This window comes from Moesziomyces antarcticus, assembly GCF_000747765.1.
Source record: "Moesziomyces antarcticus DNA, scaffold: scaffold_v10021, strain JCM 10317, whole genome shotgun sequence".
Lineage (NCBI taxonomy): Eukaryota > Fungi > Basidiomycota > Ustilaginomycetes > Ustilaginales > Ustilaginaceae > Moesziomyces > Moesziomyces antarcticus.
The window spans coordinates 174689-196609 of NW_014638989.1; the positions used below are offsets into that span (position 1 = coordinate 174689).

General features: G+C 63.2%; 8 protein-coding genes across 8 annotated transcripts; 4 read left to right on the top strand and 4 right to left on the bottom strand.

Moving 5' to 3' along the window:
• Positions 1–262: 262 nt before the first annotated feature.
• On the top strand, positions 263–3106 carry PAN0_021c6037 (ARM repeat-containing protein; the record flags this gene model as incomplete). The annotated part of the gene is made up of 1 exon (XM_014798534.1): positions 263–3106. The coding sequence occupies one exon, from the start codon at positions 263–265 to the stop codon at positions 3104–3106; it is 2844 nt and encodes a 947-aa protein (XP_014654020.1).
• A 62-nt stretch (positions 3107–3168) lies between these two features.
• On the bottom strand, positions 3169–4101 carry PAN0_021d6038 (DnaJ-domain-containing protein; the record flags this gene model as incomplete). Its single annotated transcript, XM_014798535.1, has 1 exon — positions 3169–4101. One exon carries the CDS (start codon positions 4099–4101, stop codon positions 3169–3171), a length of 933 nt encoding a protein of 310 aa, XP_014654021.1.
• Positions 4102–4682: 581 nt separating this feature from the next.
• On the bottom strand, positions 4683–7370 carry PAN0_021d6039 (eukaryotic translation initiation factor 3 subunit 8; the record flags this gene model as incomplete). Its single annotated transcript, XM_014798536.1, has 1 exon — positions 4683–7370. The coding sequence occupies one exon, from the start codon at positions 7368–7370 to the stop codon at positions 4683–4685; it is 2688 nt and encodes an 895-aa protein (XP_014654022.1).
• Positions 7371–8484: 1114 nt separating this feature from the next.
• PAN0_021c6040 (F-type H+-transporting ATPase oligomycin sensitivity conferral protein) lies at positions 8485–9619 on the top strand (the record flags this gene model as incomplete). The annotated part of the gene is made up of 3 exons (XM_014798537.1): positions 8485–8866; positions 8968–9190; positions 9283–9619. 3 exons carry the CDS (start codon positions 8485–8487, stop codon positions 9617–9619), a joined length of 942 nt encoding a protein of 313 aa, XP_014654023.1.
• Positions 9620–9655: 36 nt separating this feature from the next.
• Positions 9656–10932, bottom strand: PAN0_021d6041 (glutathione S-transferase C-terminal-like protein; the record flags this gene model as incomplete). Its single annotated transcript, XM_014798538.1, has 3 exons — positions 9656–9724; positions 9901–10712; positions 10848–10932. The coding sequence occupies 3 exons, from the start codon at positions 10930–10932 to the stop codon at positions 9656–9658; spliced, it is 966 nt and encodes a 321-aa protein (XP_014654024.1).
• A 122-nt stretch (positions 10933–11054) lies between these two features.
• Positions 11055–11981, top strand: PAN0_021c6042 (fumarylacetoacetate hydrolase protein; the record flags this gene model as incomplete). Its single annotated transcript, XM_014798539.1, has 1 exon — positions 11055–11981. One exon carries the CDS (start codon positions 11055–11057, stop codon positions 11979–11981), a length of 927 nt encoding a protein of 308 aa, XP_014654025.1.
• A 45-nt stretch (positions 11982–12026) lies between these two features.
• Positions 12027–14812, bottom strand: PAN0_021d6043 (uncharacterized protein; the record flags this gene model as incomplete). Its single annotated transcript, XM_014798540.1, has 2 exons — positions 12027–14065; positions 14692–14812. 2 exons carry the CDS (start codon positions 14810–14812, stop codon positions 12027–12029), a joined length of 2160 nt encoding a protein of 719 aa, XP_014654026.1.
• A 389-nt stretch (positions 14813–15201) lies between these two features.
• PAN0_021c6044 (microtubule associated protein) lies at positions 15202–21873 on the top strand (the record flags this gene model as incomplete). The annotated part of the gene is made up of 1 exon (XM_014798541.1): positions 15202–21873. One exon carries the CDS (start codon positions 15202–15204, stop codon positions 21871–21873), a length of 6672 nt encoding a protein of 2223 aa, XP_014654027.1.
• Between the last annotated feature and the right edge of the window lie 48 nt (positions 21874–21921).

Below are 21921 nucleotides of genomic sequence, written 5' to 3' on the forward strand. Positions count from 1 at the left end.
GCGTGGGAGTGCGTGCTGGCATCTTGGAAAAGTGGAATCGGGTCTCTCCGACATTCACACACACCTCGCGCACCGCACCCTTCTTCTTCATCATCACAAACCTCACCACGTCACAGGGGCGCTCGCAGCTCCATAGCGGGCACAGCAGCAGCAGCAGCAGCAGCAGCAACACCGTGGGAGCGACGACTCTGAGCGCCACCTTCACCTACACGCCATCACGGCTCGCTAACACACACGGCCGGGCGGCTGAGCACGAGCAGCGATGGACTACTTCAAGTCGCTCAGCTCCGCCGCCTCTTCGGTGCTGTCGGCAACGCGCTCCGGCCCACTTGCCAACTTCACCATCGGCCAGGAGCTCGTCGAGTATCGCTCCCGCTCGCTCTGGTCGCTCCACTCGGCCACCAAGCGCGACGACAACTCCGCCTGCACCGTCCTCGCCTTTGACCTCTCCCACCCGCACAACGCCACCCGCGCCAACCTCCTCCCCTTTGCAAAAAACGCCGCCAGGAAGCTACGCACCACGCGCCATCCCAACGTCCTCAAGCTCCTCGACAGCGCAGAGACCAACTCGTCCGTCTACATCGCCGTCGAGAAGGCAACCCCGCTCTACAAGGTGCTCGCACAGTCCGAGGACAAGCGCGCAACTCCACAACGCCAGGACTGGATCGTATGGGGCCTCTCGTCCATCGTCAGCGCCCTCAAGTTCCTCAACGCCGACGCCGCCTCTACCCACGGCAATCTGCGTCCCGAGTCAATCTTCATCACCGCAGCAGGCGAATGGAAGCTCGCCGGATTCGAAGCCCTCACTCCACACGCAGAGGCTCCTCATGGTCTGCTCTTCACCCAGGGCTCCCTGCTCCCCGATGCAAACCGATATGCGCCACCCGAAGTGAGGCAGAATGGCTGGAACATTCTTTCGTCCATGGATTCCACCTTGCTCGACAGCTATGCGCTCGCTCTCGTCGCCATCGAGGCTTTCAACGGGCCGCTGCCTCCACAGACCGGTACCGCAGCACCACCACGCGGCCACGTCCCGCAGCAGCTCTACTCGGCGCTCCAGCGCATGCTCGTGCCCAACGCCAAGACGCGCAGCACCGTCGCCAAGGTATGGGAGGCCGGCGAGGGCGAAGGCGGATTCTTCAAGGAAAACACGCTCGTCAAAGTCGCTAGAGGCCTCGACGGCTTCCTGCTCGCCACGGAAAACGAGAAAGCCGACATCATCAATCTCCTCCAGCAGAAGCCCGACTCGTTTACGCCCGACTTTTTGATGTACAAGGTGCTTCCCACCCTGGTCGCCGCCCTCTCCGCCGTACCACCGCCGGGCACCATCCCGTCCGCCAGCACGCAGGCCTCGGTGCTGCTTCCGCTCGTCCTGCGCCTGGGCCAACCGCTGCCCAACGACGAATGGACAGCCAACGTGGTGCCGCCGCTGCTCAAGGCCTACGCCTCGCCCGACCGATCCACGCGCATGGCGCTGCTCGAGAACCTCTCGCTCTACGTCGAGCGCATGGACAACCGCACCGTCACCGACAAGCTGTGGCCCAACCTCATCACCGGCTTCAACGACTCGGTCGCCGTCATCCGCGAGGCCACGCTGCGCGCCATCCTCCCGCTCGCGCCCAAGCTCTCGGACCGCATCCTCAACAACGACCTCCTGCGCGTGCTCGCACGCACCCAGGTCGACCCGGAAGCCGGCATCCGCACCAACACCACCATCCTGCTCGGCCGCCTCGTGCCGCACCTCTCGGTCTCGACGCGCAAAAAGGTGCTCATCCCCGCCTTCTCCCGCAGCCTCAAGGACCAGTTCGTGCACGCGCGCGTCGCCGGTCTCATGGCATTGATGGCCACCGGCGACTCGTTTGACCACGACGATTGCGCGCGCCAGGTGGTGCCCGCCGTCGCACCGTGCATGGTGGACAAGGAGAAGCTCGTGCGCGACCAAGCCGACAAGGCCATCAAGATGTTTCTCGAAAAGATCGAGTCGGGCCGCGCAGGCATGCCCGACACCGCGCTCAGCCCCGAACAGCTCGACAGCTCGACCTCCTTCAGCAGCTCCACGGACGGCACCAATGGCGCCGGCTACGCGAGCTCCATGGCCGCCTCCGCCGGCAGTGCAGCCTCGGCGCTGGCGGGCTGGGCCATGTCGTCGGCGCTCTCGTCGCTCTCCAACTCGTCCTCGGCACCGTCGGTCGCCGACGGCCGCCCGCTCTCGTCGGCGGCAGAGCTGCAGTCGCAGATGGACGGGCGAAGCACGCCAGCCACATCAGTCGGCACGCCCGCCACACCGCCCTCGGCACCCGTCCCACCCTCGTCGGGGCTAGCGAGCCTCCGGCTCGGATCGGGCGCTGCCGATGCTGCCGACTCGTCCAGCTGGCTTTCGGAAGCATCGAGCTCAGCCACCGCGGCCAAGTCGGCGCTCGACTACGATCTGGACGACGATGCGCCATCGGCGTCGACGGCGCAGGCGTTCGCCGCACCGCCCGCCGCTACCAACACGGACCTCATGGACGTCAACGACGATAGCGCCGACTGGTCGAGCTTTGAGGTGGGGCAGCCCAAGAAGAAGGCGCCCGCCGTCGGACGCACCAAGATGGCCAAGGCCAAGCTTGGGCCTCGGCGCGCGGCGGCGGCGGGGGCGGCGGCGGCTGCAGCACGTTCGGCGTCGGCGCCGGTGGCGCCGCAGGTGGATGCGACGCATGCGATCGAGCGCAGCAGTCTGCGCGTGGCCGCACCCGTGGAGCAGGAGGAGGCGGCGTGGGGTGGTGACGAGGGCTGGTCCGCGAATGCTGCTGAGAGTGCCGAGGCGACGCCCGAGCCAGCGGGGGCGGAGCTGGGTGGATCGCAGGAGCTGACAGCGCAGGCGTTCTCGGCGGTGCCGGCGTCGATGGCCGTGCCGGCGCCCGACGACACGTGGGCATCCTTCGACGACCAGGACGACGTGCAAGACGAGCGCAGCCGCAGCGCGTCGCCCGCCACGCCCGCCGCCGCGGCGCCGCTGTCGCGAGAGGAGAAGAAGGCCGAGCTGGAGCGCAAGCGCGCCGAGCGCCGGCAGCGCCTCGAGCAGCTCAAGCGCGACAAGGAGCAGGCGCGTCTGGCGGCGCTGTGAGCGGCAATGCACAGACCATTTTTCCCTCAAAAGACAAAGAGTGTGGATTGCATGCATGGGTCTTAGGGTATTGCTGGAGGGGGAAGAGCGTTTTGGAAGCGTTCCTCAGCGGCTTGTTTGCCGCTTGGACCGCCGTGGCCTATTCCGTAGGGATTGTCAATGTCCTGGGAGTGTTGTTGGGCTTGGAGGAACTTTTGTTCTCTTGCTCTTTGACGGATTGCGACCCAACGCTGTTTTCCCTCGTCGGAGCGGGCGATTTGTCTTGCTTCGTTGAGGCTCTTTGCGGCGTCCAGATGGTGTTTATCGGCTCTTTCGATGGCTTTTTGACTCTGCAGGCTGAGCCTCGAGTACTGGAGACCTGCCAGGACCCAGGTGACGACAAAGATGGCGCTGATAAAGTATCCGTTTGTGATTCTGCCGTTACCGCCGTTCCAGCCAGCTGCACTTGCAGAGGGTCGAGTGAAGTTGGAGTAAAAATCGTGGTTCTGCCAACCGAATCTGTCATGGCCTTCACCACGGTAGCCTGGAGAATAGCGTCGGGTGTATCTACGATCTTGCCACGTAGCAATTGAGGGTGAGGTTTGGGTCCATCCTAGACCGGCACGATCGTACAGGTGCTTCTTCTTGCTATCCTTCAGAATGTTGTACGCCTGAACGACTTGCTTAAACTCTTCTTCTACTTGCGACTTTGTTTTACCTTGATCCGGGGTGTAGCGGTCAGGATGAAGTGTACGAACGAGATCGTAGTATCGCGATTTCACCTCCGCCGATGTAACCCCGCGCTTGGGGAAGTGAAAGATCTCGTACGGCGTAGGATTCGGCTTGCTCGGAAACGCATACCTCTCCGCACCTTTCGAAGACCGCAAGACGGATGCTGTCGAGAACTGCTTAATCGATGGCAAGAGCCAAGCCGGTGGCCATCCATCATCAGCCCGTGCGACGAGCTTCGAGGTTGAAGCTCGTGCTCCTCGAACCGCAGATGCCGATCGAATCATGTTTGCAGAGCATATGTTGCGGCCATTTGTACTGTCCCAATGCTGCGTTGTAGTTTCCAGCAGCCCTTTAAGTAGATCCTACCCTCCCAAGGAGTATCGATTGTGGTGTCGATAGGAATGCACACAGGACGATATGGTTGATCAAGAACACCAAAAGTCGCCGGAGTGTGGGGTGCGGGCAGATGCACGCTTATCCAAACGCGCCGAAAAGCCGCCGCCTTCAAAAATGCCCCGGCTGCCAACCCGCCAAAATGCTCCGCACACCTGACCGGTCCACAATGCCCCTTCTCGTACGATATAGACCTACCCATTTTCACATCCATCGTCCTCGACCTTTCCCCATCACCCAACCCATACGCACAGGAAACTCCCACGTGCCTGGACAAACAGCCACAGCAAATCACAACATCAACACCTGGCTTCGCACGAGGACGCAGTGTCGATCCGAGCGGAAATAAGAGAAATGCTCCTGAGATTTCATATACACATACACATGCACACCTAGACGTGCATGCTCCGGAGCTTTTGGGGATGGTGGGGGAAAACAACAACATGTCAAGCGACCAAGGGATGGCAGAGCACTAGACCTTCTGACCGAGGGCCTGGAATTGTTGTGCCCTGCCCCTGCCGCGGCCTCTTCCACGCGCGGACGCGCCGCCTCTCCTCTCCCTCCTGCCGCCCGCCTGGCCGCCGTCGCGCTCGCGGTCGCCGCCGGAGCTCCTCTGCTCCTTGCCCTCGCCGAGCTTGGCGTCGAGCAGACGCTCGTTCTGCTCGAGCATCGAGTTGGCCTTGTCCGCCAGCGTCGCGGCGAGCTGCTGCACCTTGGTGAGCTCGAGCCTGTGAAAGCTCACCACATTCGCCTTGGGGTCGAGCGACGCGGCGAGCTCGTCGTTGTAGATCATCTTGGACACCATCGCCTTGACCTGCTTCTGCTGCACGTCGAAAGTCGCCGCCAGATGCGCGAGCGACACCGACTCGTAGTACGCCGAGTACGAGAAGAGGTACGTCCTCAGCCCCACCTCCTGGATGCGCTGGGCGAGCATGGTCTTGACCGCCTCGGAACCGGGCAGCAGCTTCCAGATCTTGATGTCGGCGATGAGCTCGATGCACGCGTTGCAGTCGCCGTTCTGGAGCGCCTTGCACGCCTGCATGATGTGGTCGCGCGTGTTCTCGGGCGGGCCCGAGAAGACCTGGCGGTCGGTGTAGTCGAGCATGCGGCGGAAGGGGCGCGAGATGACGCGCTTGCGCAGCTCCGGGTCGTTGCCCGCCAGCGCCATGTTGGGCACCTCGAGCAGCATGGACGAGATGAGGTAGATGCACTCGAGCAGCTCGAGGTTGATGTGCATGTGGAAGGGGAGCTGGCGCTGGCGCTCGAGCTTCTCCTGCTCGGGCGTGATGGTGCTGAACTGGTTCTGCTTCTGGAGGCCCTGGGCGAGCAGCTCCTTGACGCGGCCGGTGGCAAAGATCTCCTGGAGCGCCACCTGCGACTCCTTGATGAGGCCGTTGCGGAAGGCGCAGATGCCGATCTGCACCACCACGCGGTTGTAGAGGATCTGCGTGGCGACGTCGGCGAGCTGGATGGCGTCCTGGAGGTGCGACATGAGGAACATGTCGCGCGCCACGTGGTACTCGGCGTGGAGCGCGTGGAAGTAGATGTGGCAGAGCATGGCGCGCGTACGCGGGCGCTCGGCCTGGGCGCCGCGCGCCTGGTAGAGGTAGGTGCAGAGCGCACGCACGAGCGTCGCCGGACCGTCCTGCTCGGCGACGCGTGCAGGCGCGGGGAAGAGCTGCGAGGCGAACGACTTGGCGGTGTCGCCGAGCGTGGACTCGAGCGCGCGGATGATGACGTCCTGCTTGGCGTAGATGTGGTCGAGTCTGCGCATGGTGCAGCGCGAGAGTGCGTCGGACTCGCGCTGCATCTCAAAGTAGGCCTGTGCGAGGACGATGGTCTCGTAGAGCTTCTTCTCGTCGCAGAGGCGGTCGACGTACTCGGTGGTGTGCGGGTCGATGTTCTGGAGGCTCTTTGTGAACTCGTCGTCGAGGCGGTCGACGAAGCTGATGATGGAGCCGCGCACGGCGACGGTGTCCTTCTCGCCGTCCTGGTTGGGGATGCGCTCGACCTCGTCGTCGTAGTCGTCGGTCTCCTCGCGGACGACGTAGGCGCGGTTGTTGGTGAGGAGCGCGAGGATCTCGTTGATCTCCTTGCGCGCCGAGTCCCACATCTCGACGGGCATGTATGCGGTGGCGGAAGCGTTGTAGTCGAAGCGTGCGGCGACGAGGGCGAGGATGACGCGGATCTTCTTGTAGGGCGAGTCTGCGACGCCCGAGAGGTCGTTGAGCTTGCGGATCTGCTCGGTCTTGTCGGTGCTCTTCTTGCCGCGCGCCTCCATGATGGCGGCGAGGCTCTTGAAGAGGCCCTCGGAGGTGTAGGTCTCGGTGCGACCGCCGCGGCCGACGGTCTGGAAGTCGTCGTTGGCGTCAGCGTCGAGGGCGGCGGCGAGGCGCTCCTTCTTGCCCTTGGCGATGGCGGTCTCTGCGTCGGCGGCGGGGGCGGCGGCGGCGTTGTTGGCGGCGTCGTAGGCGGCGTCGAAGGCGGCGGGGTCGGAGCGGTAGCGAGCGATGGTGTCGTCGTTCTCCTTGATGACCTTTTTGAGCTTCTGCTTCATGCCGTTCATGGCCTTTGCGACGGGCGCCTTCATCTTCTTCTTTGCGTCCTTCTCCTTGGCGGCGGACTCGTTGAGGAAGGTGTCGAGGTTGGAGATGGCCTTGTAGAAGAAGGCGGGGATGTGCTCGCCGAGGGTGCGCTGGCGCTCGATGGAGCGCATGAGGTTGTCAAAGTCCTTGTTGATCGAGGTCCAGTCGCCCGACTTTTGTGCGGACTCGATGTGGTGTACGATGGTCTGCATGTCGTCGATGCGCTTGTCCTTTGCGGACTTGACGACCTTCTTGACCTCCTCCTCGGAGTCGGAGTCGTCCGAGTCGGCGGCGCCCTTCATGAAGCGCGAGGTGGGCGCCTTCTTGCCGTCGGCGCGAGCGCCATCGTCGTCCGAGTCGTCGTCCGAGTCGAGCGACTCTTCGTCGGAGTCGTCCGAGTCGTCGTCGGAGTCCGAGTCATCGTCGGAGCCCTTGAGGAAGCGGGAGCGACCTGCGGCGGGCTGGGTGGTCTTTGGCTGCTCGTCTCCGGACTCGAGCTCAGAGAGCTCCTCCTCGGAAGAGGAGATGTCGGATTCGGAGTCGGAGTCGCCGACCTTGCGGAAGAAGCCAGACATGTTGGGCGTGCAGTAAGGCGATGAGAGCAGAGAGGCGGGGTGGAACGCGCGATCTCTGCGGTGGTGGTGTGATTGTCGGCCTCGGGGATGAGGTGTTGGTCGGGAAAAGGAAGGTGGATTGAACCGCTTTTCCGTCGATAGTGGGGGTTGTCCAGGAAGTGATGTGCTCGCTTACGACCGTGAGGAGGTTGTGAGGGAGCCAGACTTTCGAGGAGAAGAGATGGAGATATGGGGATGGTGGACGCAAGGCTGATGGCGAGCAGAGAGATTCACTCCAGCAAAGCGCGACACAATTTTTCGCGCAGCAGGGCGCCCAGTGAGCGAGAGAGCGAGTCCACCACGCCAGAAGAGAGACACGCGCTTCTTCTCTGCTCTCTCTCTCTCTCGCTCTGCCACCACTTGGAGCACGCGCGCCCACTTTCTTCTCGCTCTTTTTCTTCTTGCAACCTCTCTCTCTCTCGCTCCCTGCCTCAGCTTCAACCCTGGGTAGGAATTGAAATTCGAGCTTTTTGGACACGCTGCGATTTTCTAGTCGTCCGATTCGAAAGGCTTGCCAAATTGGCCAATTCAAAAGGCAGCCGCTTCAAGTGCCGCCAGGGCTCCGTCTGATTGGCGCCTGTTTGCTCTCCAATGCCGTGCACTTGCAACAAAGGGCCCATCATCGCATCTACGCCTCCAACTCTGAGAGCTTGTGGATGGTTGGGTAGCCAGGAGCATGTGGGATTGTACCTTTTGGATCTGGCACAAGGCCCAATGCTAGCTAAAGTGCGTGCGTGCGTAGCGAAGGCCGTCTGTGCCAATGTTAAGTCGAACCTGTGGGCCTCCTCTCGTCCGATACAATGCCGCACCGCGCACATGCGGAACCGATCGGTGGACGCGGAAAATTGCGACTGTTGGGCAGCAGCCCTCGGGCGCGGGCGGCAGACAGTCCAAAGCGAGAAGAAATCGCAGTCTAGGCCGAGAGAGAGGCGAAATCGTCGCTGCTGCTGCTGCTGCCGCCGCTGCTGCCACCGCCCGAATCGCAGCTCGGTCGTCGCTACCGACATCATCTCTCTCTCCACACACGCTCTCCCCTCTTCCCTTCACCATCTCTCTCATCCCCCACATCACAGCCATGGCCGCCCGTTTCACCCCCCGTCTCTTCCAGGTAGGTTCTGCCAACTATCACCAACATCAGCACGCCACTGCGATAACCACCGCCCAGTCGCAAAAGTCGCAGCAGATTCGCAGCATACGCCGTCTTCACGAATTGCACGGTCGACACACACACACACACACGCACGCGCACACTCGCTCGACCATGCCACTTCGCCACACGTGCGGCACTTGCGCCCAATTCGTCATCGCACCTCGCAGCGCCCGCAACCCTACGACCGACTTTGCTGACGTGCCACGCTCCCCCGTTCTGTGCGGTCGTCTTCCACAGCAGGCTACCCGAGGCTACGCCTCGCAGGCTGCCGCCGTCCGAGCTCCCCGCCAGCTCGATGGTCTTGCCGGTACGTTTTGGACGTCTTTGCACTAGACCCCAACTTTCTTCGACCTGTGACTTACACCCTCCGGTACATTTGCTTGTGCCCGAACGCTTTTGGATTGGCAGGCAAGTACGCATCGTCGGCATACGTCGCTGCGCTCTCCAAGGACGCCAAGACGCTCGAGAAGGTCGAGGCCGACCTCAAGTCGGTGCAGTCGGCGCTCGCCGGTGCCGAGGGCGCCAAGCTCAAGACGTTCATCGCCAACCCCACGCTCAGCGCCTCGGACCGCACCAAGGGCCTCGACCAGCTGCTCTCCTCGGGCAAGTCCAAGGCCGACCCCATCACGCAGTGAGTTCCCGCCAAAACCGCCTCTCGCTTCCCAATCGGTTTGTACTGACGTTTTGTCACCGCATCGTGCTTGTGTGCTGGGAAATTCGTAGCAACCTGTTCACGGTTCTTGCCGAGAACGGCCGTCTCGCCGAGACGGAAAAGGTGATCGAGGGCTTCCAGGACCTCATGACGGCCTACCGCGGCGAGGTGGAGGTGACGGTGACCTCGGCTACGCAGCTGGACAAGTCGACCATCTCGCGCATCGAGTCGGCACTCAAGGGCTCGCAGATCGCCGCCAAGGGCAACGGCAAGACGCTGCGCATCGTCCAGAAGGTCAACCCCGCCATCCAGGGCGGTCTGGTGGTCGACTTTGCCGGCAACACCGTCGACCTCTCGGTCGCCTCCAAGGTCAACAAGCTCAACGCTCTGCTCGAGCAGGGCATCTAAGCTCCATGCTCCCAAGCCAGCTCTTGAAACAAGTTCCTAGTGTTGACTTGCCTCATCACCAGCGCAATGCAGCTCGTAGTTAGAATTGATCGTTCCCGAACGCAGCTGGTAGGAGCAGGAGTGAGAATTGCAGTGCAGAAGCGACAGTGCAGCGCGGGAGTGAGCAATTTTAAAGCTCGGGCATGGGAGGCATCCATTTGGGCTAGATTTTACAACATTTGCACTTGTCAGTTTGACCATTCTGCTTCCTTTGGTTGTGGGGATGATGGAGGGGAACTTACGTCTTCGAGGTTCTTGAGGAGCTCGGAGGGCTTAGGAACAGCCAGACCCTTTTGGACGGCAGGGCGTTGCTTAATTCGCTCGATCCAGGCCTTGACGTTGGGGCCCACTTCGTCGTTGCGGATGCCGGCGAAGCGGTACCACAGCGCCCAGGGGAAGATGATCATATCCGCGAGCGAGTACTTGCCCTTGCCGTCGCCCACCAGGTAGTCGCGGCCCTCGAGCCCACGCTCGAGGACGGCGTAAAGACGCACTGTTTCGTCGTGGTATCGCTTCAGTCCGTAAGGGACTACGTTCTTCGAGTCGCCCGTAGCTTGCATTCGGAAGTGGTTCGCCTGTCCTTGCATGGGACCCTGGCCCGCCATTTGCCAACTGGCCCACTGGAGGGTGAGATTGCGATAGTTTTGAGCCTTAGGGTCGGTATCAGGCCATGAGAAAGCATGGTGATCATCGTACTGTTTTTCGAGGTACAGCATGATCGCGAGCGATTCCATTACGGGAAATCCCTCGGACTCCGTCGCGGTATTGTTCGGGTCCAAAAGAGTTGGAATTCGACCGTTCGGGTTCATTTTCAAAAACCACTCCTCCTTCTGCTCGTTCTTGCTCATGTCGATGGCGTGCGTCTCGTAGGTGAACGAGGGGTTCAAGGCTTTGATCTCCTCGAGCATGATCGAGACCTTCTGGCCGTTGGGCGTGCCGGCGGTGTAGAGTTGGACGGGCTTCATGTTGGACTTGAGGGAAGTGCTGAATTGGCGGTGGCTGGTGCGAGAGGCAAACGTGCGGGCGATGGGAGCAATCCGAAAGGACATAAGGACTATGCAGGAGTAGGGACATCCGTGAGGTTGCAAAAGCCCGGCTTATAACGCATTGCGAAGGGCTGGAGGCGCACGGACTGAGCGACGTCGGTGTGTCAGCCCCAGCCGCCTCAGCTTGCAGAGCGATACGGCACCGGACATAACGATCGGCATGCAGACGAGCTTGGGAGCAGCCCGGAGCGCGCCCGACAGAGGTGTCATTTTGGGCATCGGCGTCATGCCGCGTTCAAGTGGAGGTTTTTTCCGGTCTCGGTGTGCGGGAAGTGCGGGGCAACGGGTCGGCAGCCTGATCCTTCCGACCATATTTCCGTCTCTGCCTCCATATCCGCACTGTCTCAACAATGGCTGGTGCAACACCCTGGTGGCGGTTGATCCGCTTTATCGCGCGCGAAGACGCACAAACCTACTTCGGCCAACCTGTGGATGACACGCTGGACGTCGGTGTAGCCTATGCCAATTCGGCGGGTCCGATTCGCGTCAATGTGCTCTACGCCAACCCGCTGGATCCTACTCAGCGAAGCACGCCGCTTTCGGGTGTCGTCAAGACGGTCTCTACTCTACTACCTCCCCTTCTGCCATCGGAAGTCCCCTCGATTCGAGCACTTGGTGCCAACTTTGTTCAGACGGGTCAGGATGCCGCGACCGCACTGGCCAATCGACCTGTGCTGCCGATTCTGTTCTACAAGCCTACCACGACCATCACTGGTCCTGGCTGCGACATTGTGATCCCCGAATGTGCCGAGGATGAAAGCGACTATGAAGTCGAGCTCGTCGTCGTGCTCGGCGAAACGCTCAAGGACGCCACACCGCAGCAGGCAATGAAGGCCGTGTTGGGGTATACGCTATCCAACGACGTTTCGGCACGCACTCGAATGTTTGCAGTGCCCCAATGGGGACTTGGCAAGTCCTTCGATACTTGGCTCCCCCTTGGTCCATGCTTAGTGTCAGCCACAAACCCCCGCGGCATTAGCAATCCCGACAACGTCCACCTCACCACCAAGCTCAACAATCGCGTCATGCAGGACGGTAATACCGCCGATATGTTGTGGAAAACAGCCGAAACCCTAGCCCATCTCAGCAAAGGCACAACGCTCAAACCAGGCGATATCGTCAGCATGGGCACTCCCCCAGGTGAAGGCTTCAAACGTAACCCCAAAGTCGCCCTCGCCCATGGAGATACCTGCCACCTCTGGGGTAACGGCGGACTGGGTAGCCTCGTCAACACCGTCAAGTTCAGCCGACTCAGTGTTCCCAAACCCAGACTCTAAGACACACGCATGTACAGCTGTTATACAATTATGATTGACCCCCTTTCACTCGACTGATCCTAGCGAGCCGAGCGAGCCGGACCGGCTGCGGCTCAGTGTGGCCGTCGTCGCCGTCGCTGTTGTCGACTTCCACGAGCTCGGTGGTCCGTTGACGCTGCCCCTTGCGCTCGAGCCCGTGCGGTGGCCCGACGCCAATCGCGCCGACAGCGGTGTCCTCGCCGCACCACCTCCCGCCGCCACCGCGGCTGCCGCCGCAACTACACGATCGCCCGGTGTGGCTGCGCGTAGCGACGCGGCGGCTGTGCCCGTGCGGATCTTGGCGAGCGAGCCGTACGACGACGAATGCACCATGCCCGACACGCTACTCCTTCGGCGCGCGGCTGGCTGTGCCGACCCCGGTGCGGTACCCAACGCCGCCTGCGCCGCTGCATAGCGCGCCACGTGCGGCAGCGTCGCTGCTGGGTCGTGCTCCATGAATTCGAGCGGCAGCGGCGACGGCCCCGTGCGGCTGGGCGCACGCGCATGCAGCCCGCTCGGCGTCTGTGCGCGCGGCAGGCCCAGACTGGGCATCGGCGGCGTTCCGCGTTCGGACATGCGCGAGCTCGGGCGGCGCACGCGCGCAGCCACGGGGATCGACGACCCGATCGTCCGGTTGCCGTCCATGCTCAGCCGCGGTGCGCGCGGCGTCGACGAGGCGACGTGCATCGAGCTGTTGCCGCCGCCACCCAAGCCGCCGCCCGAGGGGCTGTGCAGCGTGCCGGCCATGCGGCTGCTCGGCCGCGGGATGGCGCTCTCGTCGGCGCGGTACACGACGCGCGACAGATCCTTGGCCGTGTTGATGCGCGTCTCGAGCGCCTTCATCTTGGCCATCATCTCGGCCATCATGCGTTTGGAGCCGGCGGCGCCGTTGGCGGCGGTGGCGGTGCGCGGCGTGGACGGCACTCCGTTCATGCGCGCCGCCGCTCGCACCGACGCGCGCAGCTGCGCCCGCGCCGACGGCGACGAGGTGAGATGCGAGGCGCCGAGCGTGTGGCTGCGCCGCGGCGCTGTAGACGAAGAGGCGGCGGCGGGGCTGTCGTCGTGCACCGAGGCGAGCGTGGGTGGTTCGGAGCCGCGCACGTCGCGGCTGAGGCGGCGCGAGTGGCCCATGGCGCCGAGGCGGCGCGAGATGGGCACGCGGTTGAGGCTGGGCGACGAGAGCGCCTGGCGACTCGAGGGGCGCTCGGCGGAGGCCGAGGCGGCGTGCTTGCGCGGAGAGCTGTCGAAGCTCTGGTCGGATCGTGGTGCGGGTGGCTCGTCGTAGGTGGAGCTGGCGGCCGTGTCCGCGCGCGAGACGGCCCTGGATCGGGTGACGAGGTCGCGGAGGACGGTCATCTCTTCGGTCATCTCGCGCAGCTCGTCCTTGAGCCTCTGATTTTCCTCTTCGAGTCTAGTCTTTTCGATCAGCTCCTCCTCGAGCAGTGCGGTCTTTTCGATGGTCTTGTTGTACTTGCCCTCCATGTCGGCGAGCGAGGAAGCGATCATGCGCTCTGCATTCTCGAGCTCGTCGTTGGTGAGTTCGGTGTCGCGCAGCTTGGCCTTGTACACGTCGACGGCGTCGCGCAGCTGGGAGAGCTCCTTTTGGAGGTTGGTGAGCGTGGCGTTGTGCTCCTGGAGCGCGCGCGAGTACTTTGCCTTCCAGTCGTCGAGGTCGCCGGTGAGCTGTTCGTTGCGGCGGCGCAGGTCCGAGATGGTCTTGGTGGAAGTGGAGAGTTCCTTTTCCATTTCTTGCTCGAGCTCCTTGCTGCTCTCCATAAAGTCCTGCAGGCTGGATTCGGTCTCGCGCAGCGCATCCTGCATGTCGGCCACCTTGGACTTCCAGTGCTTGATCTCGTGCTCGGGCGAGTCGAAGCGCAGCTCGGCGCCATCTTGGCTCATGGTGGGCGGCGGTGGGGAGACGTGCTCCAGCCACCTTTCGATCGCAGAGGGGAGGTGAGGGGGATGAGAGGTGCGATTCTTGAGGGTGGTGGTGATGGTTGTCAGGAATGGCGCTGCTGATGAGCAGTCGTTACGGTTGGCGGGGCCAGCCCAGAGCAGCGAGGAGCCTGGACAGGTGGAGACCGCGTGTCGAAATGCACGCACCTCCGCCCGAAACGAGTTGAAAGCTCTGCAGTTGCTCCAAAAAAAAAAAGTTGCCCCAAAATCACAGCCAGAAAAACGAGGGTCCTTCCACCTCAGCACTCTCCAACACTCGCTCACACGCCAACCTCTTCTCTTCGGCTCGTCCGACGGCGATGAGTGATGAATACCGCTCTGTGTCGGATGAGGCGAGGTGAAATCGATTGCTGCTCACGCAGCTCTTCTTCAAATCACGACGAGGGCTGCAACGAAGCTCGACTGGCTGCAGAGAGAGAGAGAGAGAGTAATGAGGGCCCAGTGCGCGCCTCTTCGTCCGCTACGAGGCGACGGCGAGTGCAAAGCAGCTGGGCTCGAATCTCGAGGCAGTTGGGCGTAAACAAGCTCAGGCCAGCCACATCCAGCAGAAACGCGTGCGTGCGCGCGCGCGCGCCCAACCAACACCCCAACACGCAGGCACTCCATCCGCGTGCTGGCTTTCTTCAAAGTGTTAGAGCGTTTGGCTAACATCACGAATTTTGCGCGCGCGCCGCCCTGGCCGGACAACAACACTCGGCCTCCCAGAGCCAAATCCAATCCTCCCTCAATCACTCACACGCGTCGGAGGGCGCAGAGGCGCAGAGGCCTTGTTTTGAGCCCGGCTGAGCCAGCCAACGGAGAATGCGGCACCACACCAGCACAGCCCAAGGCGAGAGAGCAACACTTTTTTCGCGCATCGTCGCAGCAGCAGCAGCAGCAGAGTGCCTTCCCTTGCATCGTCAGCAGACAAAGCATTGCGCTCCACCCACCGCCCACCGTCCACGCGCTCAGAGCAGTCGCGGCTCATCTCCGTCGCGCACTCCACCTCCGCTCCATCATCTTCCACACCCTATCCGCCAGCGTCCCCTTCGCCTCTCGGGACCTTTCCATTCCCTCCGTCTCCCAAGGAATCTAGCACTGGCCACACAAAGCGCACCCGATCACCACCAGCTTCGAACCGCTCTCGATGCGGCTGCATGCGCTCTAGTCTGTCGACTTCCCCTCAAGACCCCTGCCGTCCAATCATTGCGGCCTGCCCAGCGCATCCACCGACAGCTCATCGCTCTAGCCACATACTTTCACCACCATGAGCGCCGACATGATGGGCGGCGCCGCCCCCGCAGACGCCGACTTTTCCAAAATGTCGATAGAGGAGCGCCTCGCCTCCAAGCTCTGGAAGGCGCGTGTCTCGGCCTACGAGGACCTCACAAAGGCTTTCCCAAAGACGTCGTCCGAAAACGACCCCATCTTCCGCCAATATACCCGCAACCCAGACGTCTTGAAATCCATCGTCGTCGACACCAACGCCGTCGCACAGGAAAAGGGCGTCGATGCCGTCCGTGCCTTTGTCGAATTCGGCGGCCAGCCCGCAGGAAAGACGCGCGAGGTCGTCGTGCCCGCACTCGTCGAAAAGTGTCTCGGCTCCGCCCGTGCAGGCACAAAGAAGAACGCCCTCGACCTCATCTCCTTCTACGCAGAGATGGAGGACCTCGTCGGCTGCGAGCCCCTCCTCGCAGACCTCCTCGACGGCCTCAAGGCAAAACAGCCAAAAGTCGTCGCCGGCTGCATCACCGCCATCAAGGACCTCGTCCGCGACTTTGGCCACAAGCAGGTCGCGCCCAAGCCCATCCTCAAGCGCCTCCCAGACATGTTTGCCCACTCGGACAAAAACGTGCGTGCAGAGGCCTCCCTCCTCGCTCTTGAACTCCACAAGTACATCGGCGCCGCCCTCGAACCCACAATCGACACGCTCAAGGACATCCAGGCCAAGGAGCTCCGACAGCAGTTCGCCGACATTGATGCTCAGCTCTCCTCCAAACCCGCGCCCACACGCTTCCTCCTCAGCCAGCGCGAAAAGCTCCAGGCCGCCGCCGCTCCGCCCGCACATGCAGATGCCAACGGTGCAGCTGCTCTCGATGCCGATGCCGGCTCCGCTGCTGCAGAAGCAGACCAGGACGACGACGTCGATCCCTACGACCTTGCAGAGCCCGTCAACGTCTTTGGCAGCCGCGAGTATCCCGCCGACTTTGAAGACATGATCGTGTCCAAAAAGTGGCAGGAACGCAAGGAGACGCTCGAGACCGTCCTCAAGATCCTCACCTCGTCGCCCAAGATCCAGCCCGACGGCCGCTTCGACAACCTCGTAGACCACCTCGCTCTCAAGATCAACAAGGACGCCAACATCAACGTCGTCCTCGTCTCGTGCCAGTGCCTCGAAGCCATGGCAAAGGGCCTCCGCGACAACTTTTCGCGCTACAAGGACAAGGTCGTACCGCCCATCATCGAAAAGCTCAAGGAGAAGAAGCCCGCCACCGTCGAGGTGCTTGCAAAGGCGCTCGACGCCATCTTCCAGACCGTCGCCTTCTCCGACATTCTCGAGCCCATCTTCACCGGCATCAAGCACAAGAACCCCGCCGTAAAGACAGAGTCCATCCGCTTCCTCGTCCGCTGCCTCCGCACCACACGCGTCGCTCCCGCAAAAGCAGACATCAAGCCCATCGCAGAAGCGCTCGTCAACGCCATGGCAGACGGCTCCCCCGACGTGCGTGATGCAGGTGCAGCAGGTCTCGGTACGCTCATGAAGCTCATCGGAGAGCGTCCCATGAACATCTTCCTCGACGGCCTCGACGACATCAAGAAGGGCAAGGTCCAAGACGAGTTCAAGACCGCAGAGGTGCGCGTAAAGATGGGAGGAGCTGGAGGTGGCGCCGCAGCAGCTGCCGGCGCAGGTGCAAGGAGGCCACCCGCTGCGGCCGCCCCAGCTCCAGCGGCTTCCAATCGTGCAGCGCCTGCTGCCGTCGTCCGCGCCAAACCACCCAGCGCTGCACCCTCTATGGCAGACGGCAAGGAGAACCAAGCTCCAAGACCCGTAGCAAGGCCGCCAGCCGGCATGGCCGCCCGGCCCATTGGCGCTCGCCCTGCTGCGGCTGCCTCTGCAGCCTCGTCGAGCGCGCCAGCAAGGAGACCCGCAGCGGCTTCGTCGTCAGCGGCGTCGGGTGCACGTTCGGGTCCGGCGGCAGCGTCCAGTGGCAAGGGTGCCGCCTCCGCCACCGAGCCCGTCAAGTATCGCTTCCACCCGGACGACGCAGAATCTCGAGCCGCAGAGCTCATCCCCAACGGCATCGCCACCCAGCTAGCCAGCAGCAACTGGAAGGAGCGTCTGGCGGGCATGTCCGAATTCAACGACTGGCTCAAAGTCGAGGCCGAATCCGTCGAAGCCGAAGTCATCGTCCGTGCGCTCGGCAAGAAGCCCGGCTGGAAGGAGAGCAACTTCCAGGTCATGGCCGAAGTGTACAAGGCGCTCCAACTGCTCGCCAACGACTGCCCCACTTTCGGTCGTCCATCGATCGCGCTCTCTGTGCAGCCGCTGTGCGACAAACTCGGCGACATCAAGCTCAAGACGCCTGCCGGCGAGACGCTTGTCATCTTTGCTGAAAAGACGTCGTTTGGCTTCCTTCTCGCCCAGGCACTCGGTCCGCTCGCTTCGCTCAAGGCTCCCAAGGCCATCGCCGACTCCATCCTCTGGGTCGACCAGACGCTGCTCGAGTTCGGAACCGCCGGAGTCGACGTACGATCGCTCATCGACTACCTCGTCAACTGCCTCAAGTCCGCCAACGCCGCGGTCCGCACCAACGCCACCAAGGCGATCGGCACGCTCGCGCGCTTCCTCGGCACGGCGCTCAACGCATTTGTCGCCGACCTCAATCCGCAGCTCAGGACGACCATCGAGGGCGAAATCGAGAAGGCCGCCTCCAACCCGCCACCTGCACCCGTCCGCTTCGGCGACGAGACCAAGGCACCTGCGAGCAAGGCGGCTGCCGGATCAGCAGCTGCAGCAGGCGCCGGCGCTCCCGCCCAGGACAACGGAGTCGACGAAGACATGCTCGATGAGCTCGTCCCCCGCGTCGATCTCGACCGTCTCGTACCCGCCACCGCCATCGCACGCATGGGCGACGCCAACTGGAAGGAGCGCAAAGAGGGTCTCGAGGAGGTGCTGGCCGTGGTCAACGCCAACAGTCGCCTCAAAGGCAACATGGCCGAGCTTGCCAACGCGCTCAAGACGCGATGCTCGGACAGCAACATCATGTGCAAGTCCATGGCTCTCGATGCCATCGCCAAGATCGCAGCAGGCATGAACAAGCACTTTGAGCCGCAGGCGCGCATCCTCGCACCCGCCATCGCGCAAGTGCTTGCCGATGCCAAAGCTCCCGTTCGAGCCGCTGCGACCACTGCGCTCACAGCCATCGCCAACCAGGTCGGCGCCGCGCCCTTGCTTCCCGGCTTCGGCACCGTCTTGGACAGCAAGGCCGCCAATCCAATGCTCAAGCAGGAACTGTTTGGGTGGCTCGCCGAGTGGTTCGAGGCGCATCCCCCAGAGAAGGGCATGGATCTGGCACCGCTTGCGCTGCCCTGCGTTCAGTGCCTCGACGACAAGCTCGCTGCGGTGCGAAAGGCGTCGATCGCGTGTCTGCCTTACATCGTCATGCGCGCCGGCTACAAGCATGTGTTGGAGCAGGCCAACCAACTCAAGACCGCTTCCAAGAACACTGCCGTCCCGCTCATCGACGCCGCCAAGGCGCAAGCACAGACTCTGGCTCGAAGCACGGCTGCGTCCGCTGCCCCTGCCGCTGCAGCAGCGCCCGCTGCTCCCGTCTCGGCAGCGACCTCGCGTGTGGCTGCGACCAGCGCCCGAACAGGTGCAGCCTCGCCCGCCAGGCCCCTTGGAGCAAGCTCAGCAGCTGCCACATCGGCGTCACCTCGTGCATCGACGATCGCGCGGCCAGGCGGCATCAAGCCACCGTCCGCTGTTGGCCGATCGCTCAAGGCACCCTCGAGCACCATCGCCCGCCAGTCCCGACTCGCCTCGGATGCGACCGACAGTGGCTCTGCCCCGCGCAACGCATCGGGGTCTGCGGCAGGTGCATCGGGCTCAGGTACTGGAAGCGGAAACGCCGTGGACCGCTCTGCACCGCTAATTGCGTCCGATATCAAGGCAAAGGCGCTGCGCGAAAAGCGAGAGGGCAAGGGCGCCAGCTGGATTGGAGCCGACGGCGCGCCGCGTCCCGAGCTCGTCGAGGTGCTGCGACAGCAGTGCGAAGGCCAGCTGAGCCGCGGCATCACCGACTCCATGTTCAGCAAGAGTCACTCGGCGGAAAAGGGCTTCTATGCTGCCTTGACGCTGCTGTCCGACTTCATCTCCAGCCCGACGTTTGCCGAGGAGCAGTACGGACTTTCGCCCGAAGAGACCATGGAGCGCACGCTAGCCAACTCGGATCTCATCTTCAAGTACGTCTCGATCCGTCTGACGGACAACAACACGAGTCTGTCGCTCAAGTGCCTCGATATCCTCGAGCACCTCGTGGCCATGCTCAGCACGCAGCAGTACCACATGAGCGACTACGAGGCCGTGTGCATCCTGCCCTGCCTCACCGCCAAGTTTGGCGACGCCAAGGTGGCCTTCCGCGACCGCATCCGCGAGATCTTCCGCAAGATGACCTTCATCTTCCCGCCGAGCAAGCTGCTCACGTGCTACCTCGAGAACGGCCTGCCGTCCAAGAATGCGCGCGTCCGCGCCGAGTGTCTGGGCGAAGTCGGGTACCTGTTTTCCAAGAACGGGCTGCAAGTGTGCTCGCCATCGCGCACGCTGCCGGTGATCGCTAAGCAGATCAGCGACCGCGACGCCAACGTGCGCACCGCGGCGCTCTCGGCGCTCGGCGAGGCGTACAAGATCATCGGGGACGAGGTGTACAAGCTGGTGGGCTCGCTTCCGGGCAAGGAAATGTCGATGCTCGAGGAGAGACTCAAGCGAACCACGGCACCCTCGACGGCTGCAGCGGCAGCTGGTGCTCGACCGCCGCCGACGGCCAGCGCCACGGCTCGTGCTGGCCCTCGTGCGTCGGTGATTCCATCCGCAGGGACGTCGTCGCCGGCTCGTGCTTCGGCTGGTCCGCCGTCCTCGCGACTCGCGCGACCCGGCTCGATGCTGCCATCCTCAGCAGGAGCTGCAGCAGGTGCGAGGAGTCGACTGCCCGCGCCTGGCGCGGCTGGTGCTGGCGCAGCACGCCGCGAGTCAACAGTGGGGCTCCCTCGCGCTACACGAACCTCGACCGGGGTACCGTCACCGAGAGCGTCGATGCTTCGGGCACCCGGCGATGGTGCTGGCCCTCCCACCAGCATGCTGGCATCGGAACGCGACGAGCTGGTGGGCGACGAGATGCCCGCCGAGGAGGACGAAGAGCTGACGGTGGACCAGGCGATCAACCTGGTGGTGAGCAGCAAGGTCGAGCAGAGCGTGCTTGCGCTCAAGCACGTCGAGGCGTTCATACGCGAGGAGGAGCCGCAGCTCATCCTGCACGTGGACCAGCTTGCGATTGTGCTGAGCAAGCAGATGCAGCGCGCATTTGCGACGGACGCGGGCGAGTTCGGGCACGAGCGGCTCAAGAAGCATCTGCTGGTGGTGAGCACGTCGCTGTTCGACAAGAACCGCGTGTGGGAGGAGGGGCGGACGCTGGGGTCGTACCTGTCGCGTTCGGCGCTGATCCCACTGCTGACGGTGCTGCTGCAGCAGCTGATCCAGTCGACGTCGCGCAGCGACGACGCGGCGGCGCAGAACGAGTCCAAGTTCCTCAACGTGATTGTGCTGCGGTGCTTCTCGGCGTGCAACCTGAACCTGCTGTACGGCGCGTGCCTGCAGATGCTCACCGAGGCCACCGAGGACCTGCGCGAGCTCGAGGGCGAGGTGCTCGAGACGCGCTCCAAATTCTCGGAGCTGCTGGTCAAGTGCCTGTGGAAGATCGCCAAGCGGCTCGAGGAGAGTCTGGCGCAGGGGCAGGTAGAGCCGCAGCAGCTGTTTGCGGACGTCGAGAGCTTCCTGCAGGCGATCGCGCCGTCCGAGTGGCGGCAGCGCGCGCAGGACGGCGTGCCGCTCGCCGACTTACCGCTGCGCACGGTCAAGATCATCCTCTCGCACACCTCGAATCACTTTGGCGAGGAGGCGCTGGGGATGCTCGACATGATCCCGCAGCCCGAGAACAGCTACGTCTACAAGTACCTCATCCGCATGCTCAACGTGGCGGCGGACGAAGGTGCGGGTGCGGACAAGGCGGCGGTCGCGGATGTGGATGGCGGCGATGCGGATTCCGCTTCTGCGGCGCGGGCGAGGGGTGCGGCGGGTAGCCAGAGCAGCGCGGGCAACGGCCACGGCGCAGGTGCCGGCACCGGCAGCAGCAGCGGCGTGGACGACGGGAGCAGCACGCACCACGCCGAGCTGCGCGACATTTTCCAGCGCATCTCGAACAAGACCGAGTCGCGGCAGGGGATCCGGGAGCTGTACGAGTTCCAGAAGCGCAATCCGCACCTGGGGAAGCACGTGGAGAATTCGCTGCAGAAGACGGGACCGATCTTCCAGCGCTTCATCAAGCGGGCGCTGGCGAACCATGCTGCCGAGGATCCGGACGTGATGGGTGGCGGCGGTAGCGGCGCGGCCGCGGGGGGTGGAGAGGCGGAGGCGGCCGAGGTGAAGCGCGGCAGTACGCCGTCGGGGGCGAGTGCCAACGGCAGCAGTACGGGAGCGGGCGCAGTGGCGACACCAGGCACCCCGCGCTCGTCGCGCTTCTCGGCGGCAGCGGCGGGAGCAGCAGGCGATGGCTCGATGGGCAGCCCATCGTCGTCGGCCACGCAGTCGCCGCGCGGCTCATCGATCCGGAGCTCAGCCACCGAAGACCGTCTGGCTCAGCTGCGCGCCAAGTTCAGCTCGTAGCGTGTACTTTTATCCACTATCAACTTTATTTTTTGCTAGAACACAAGC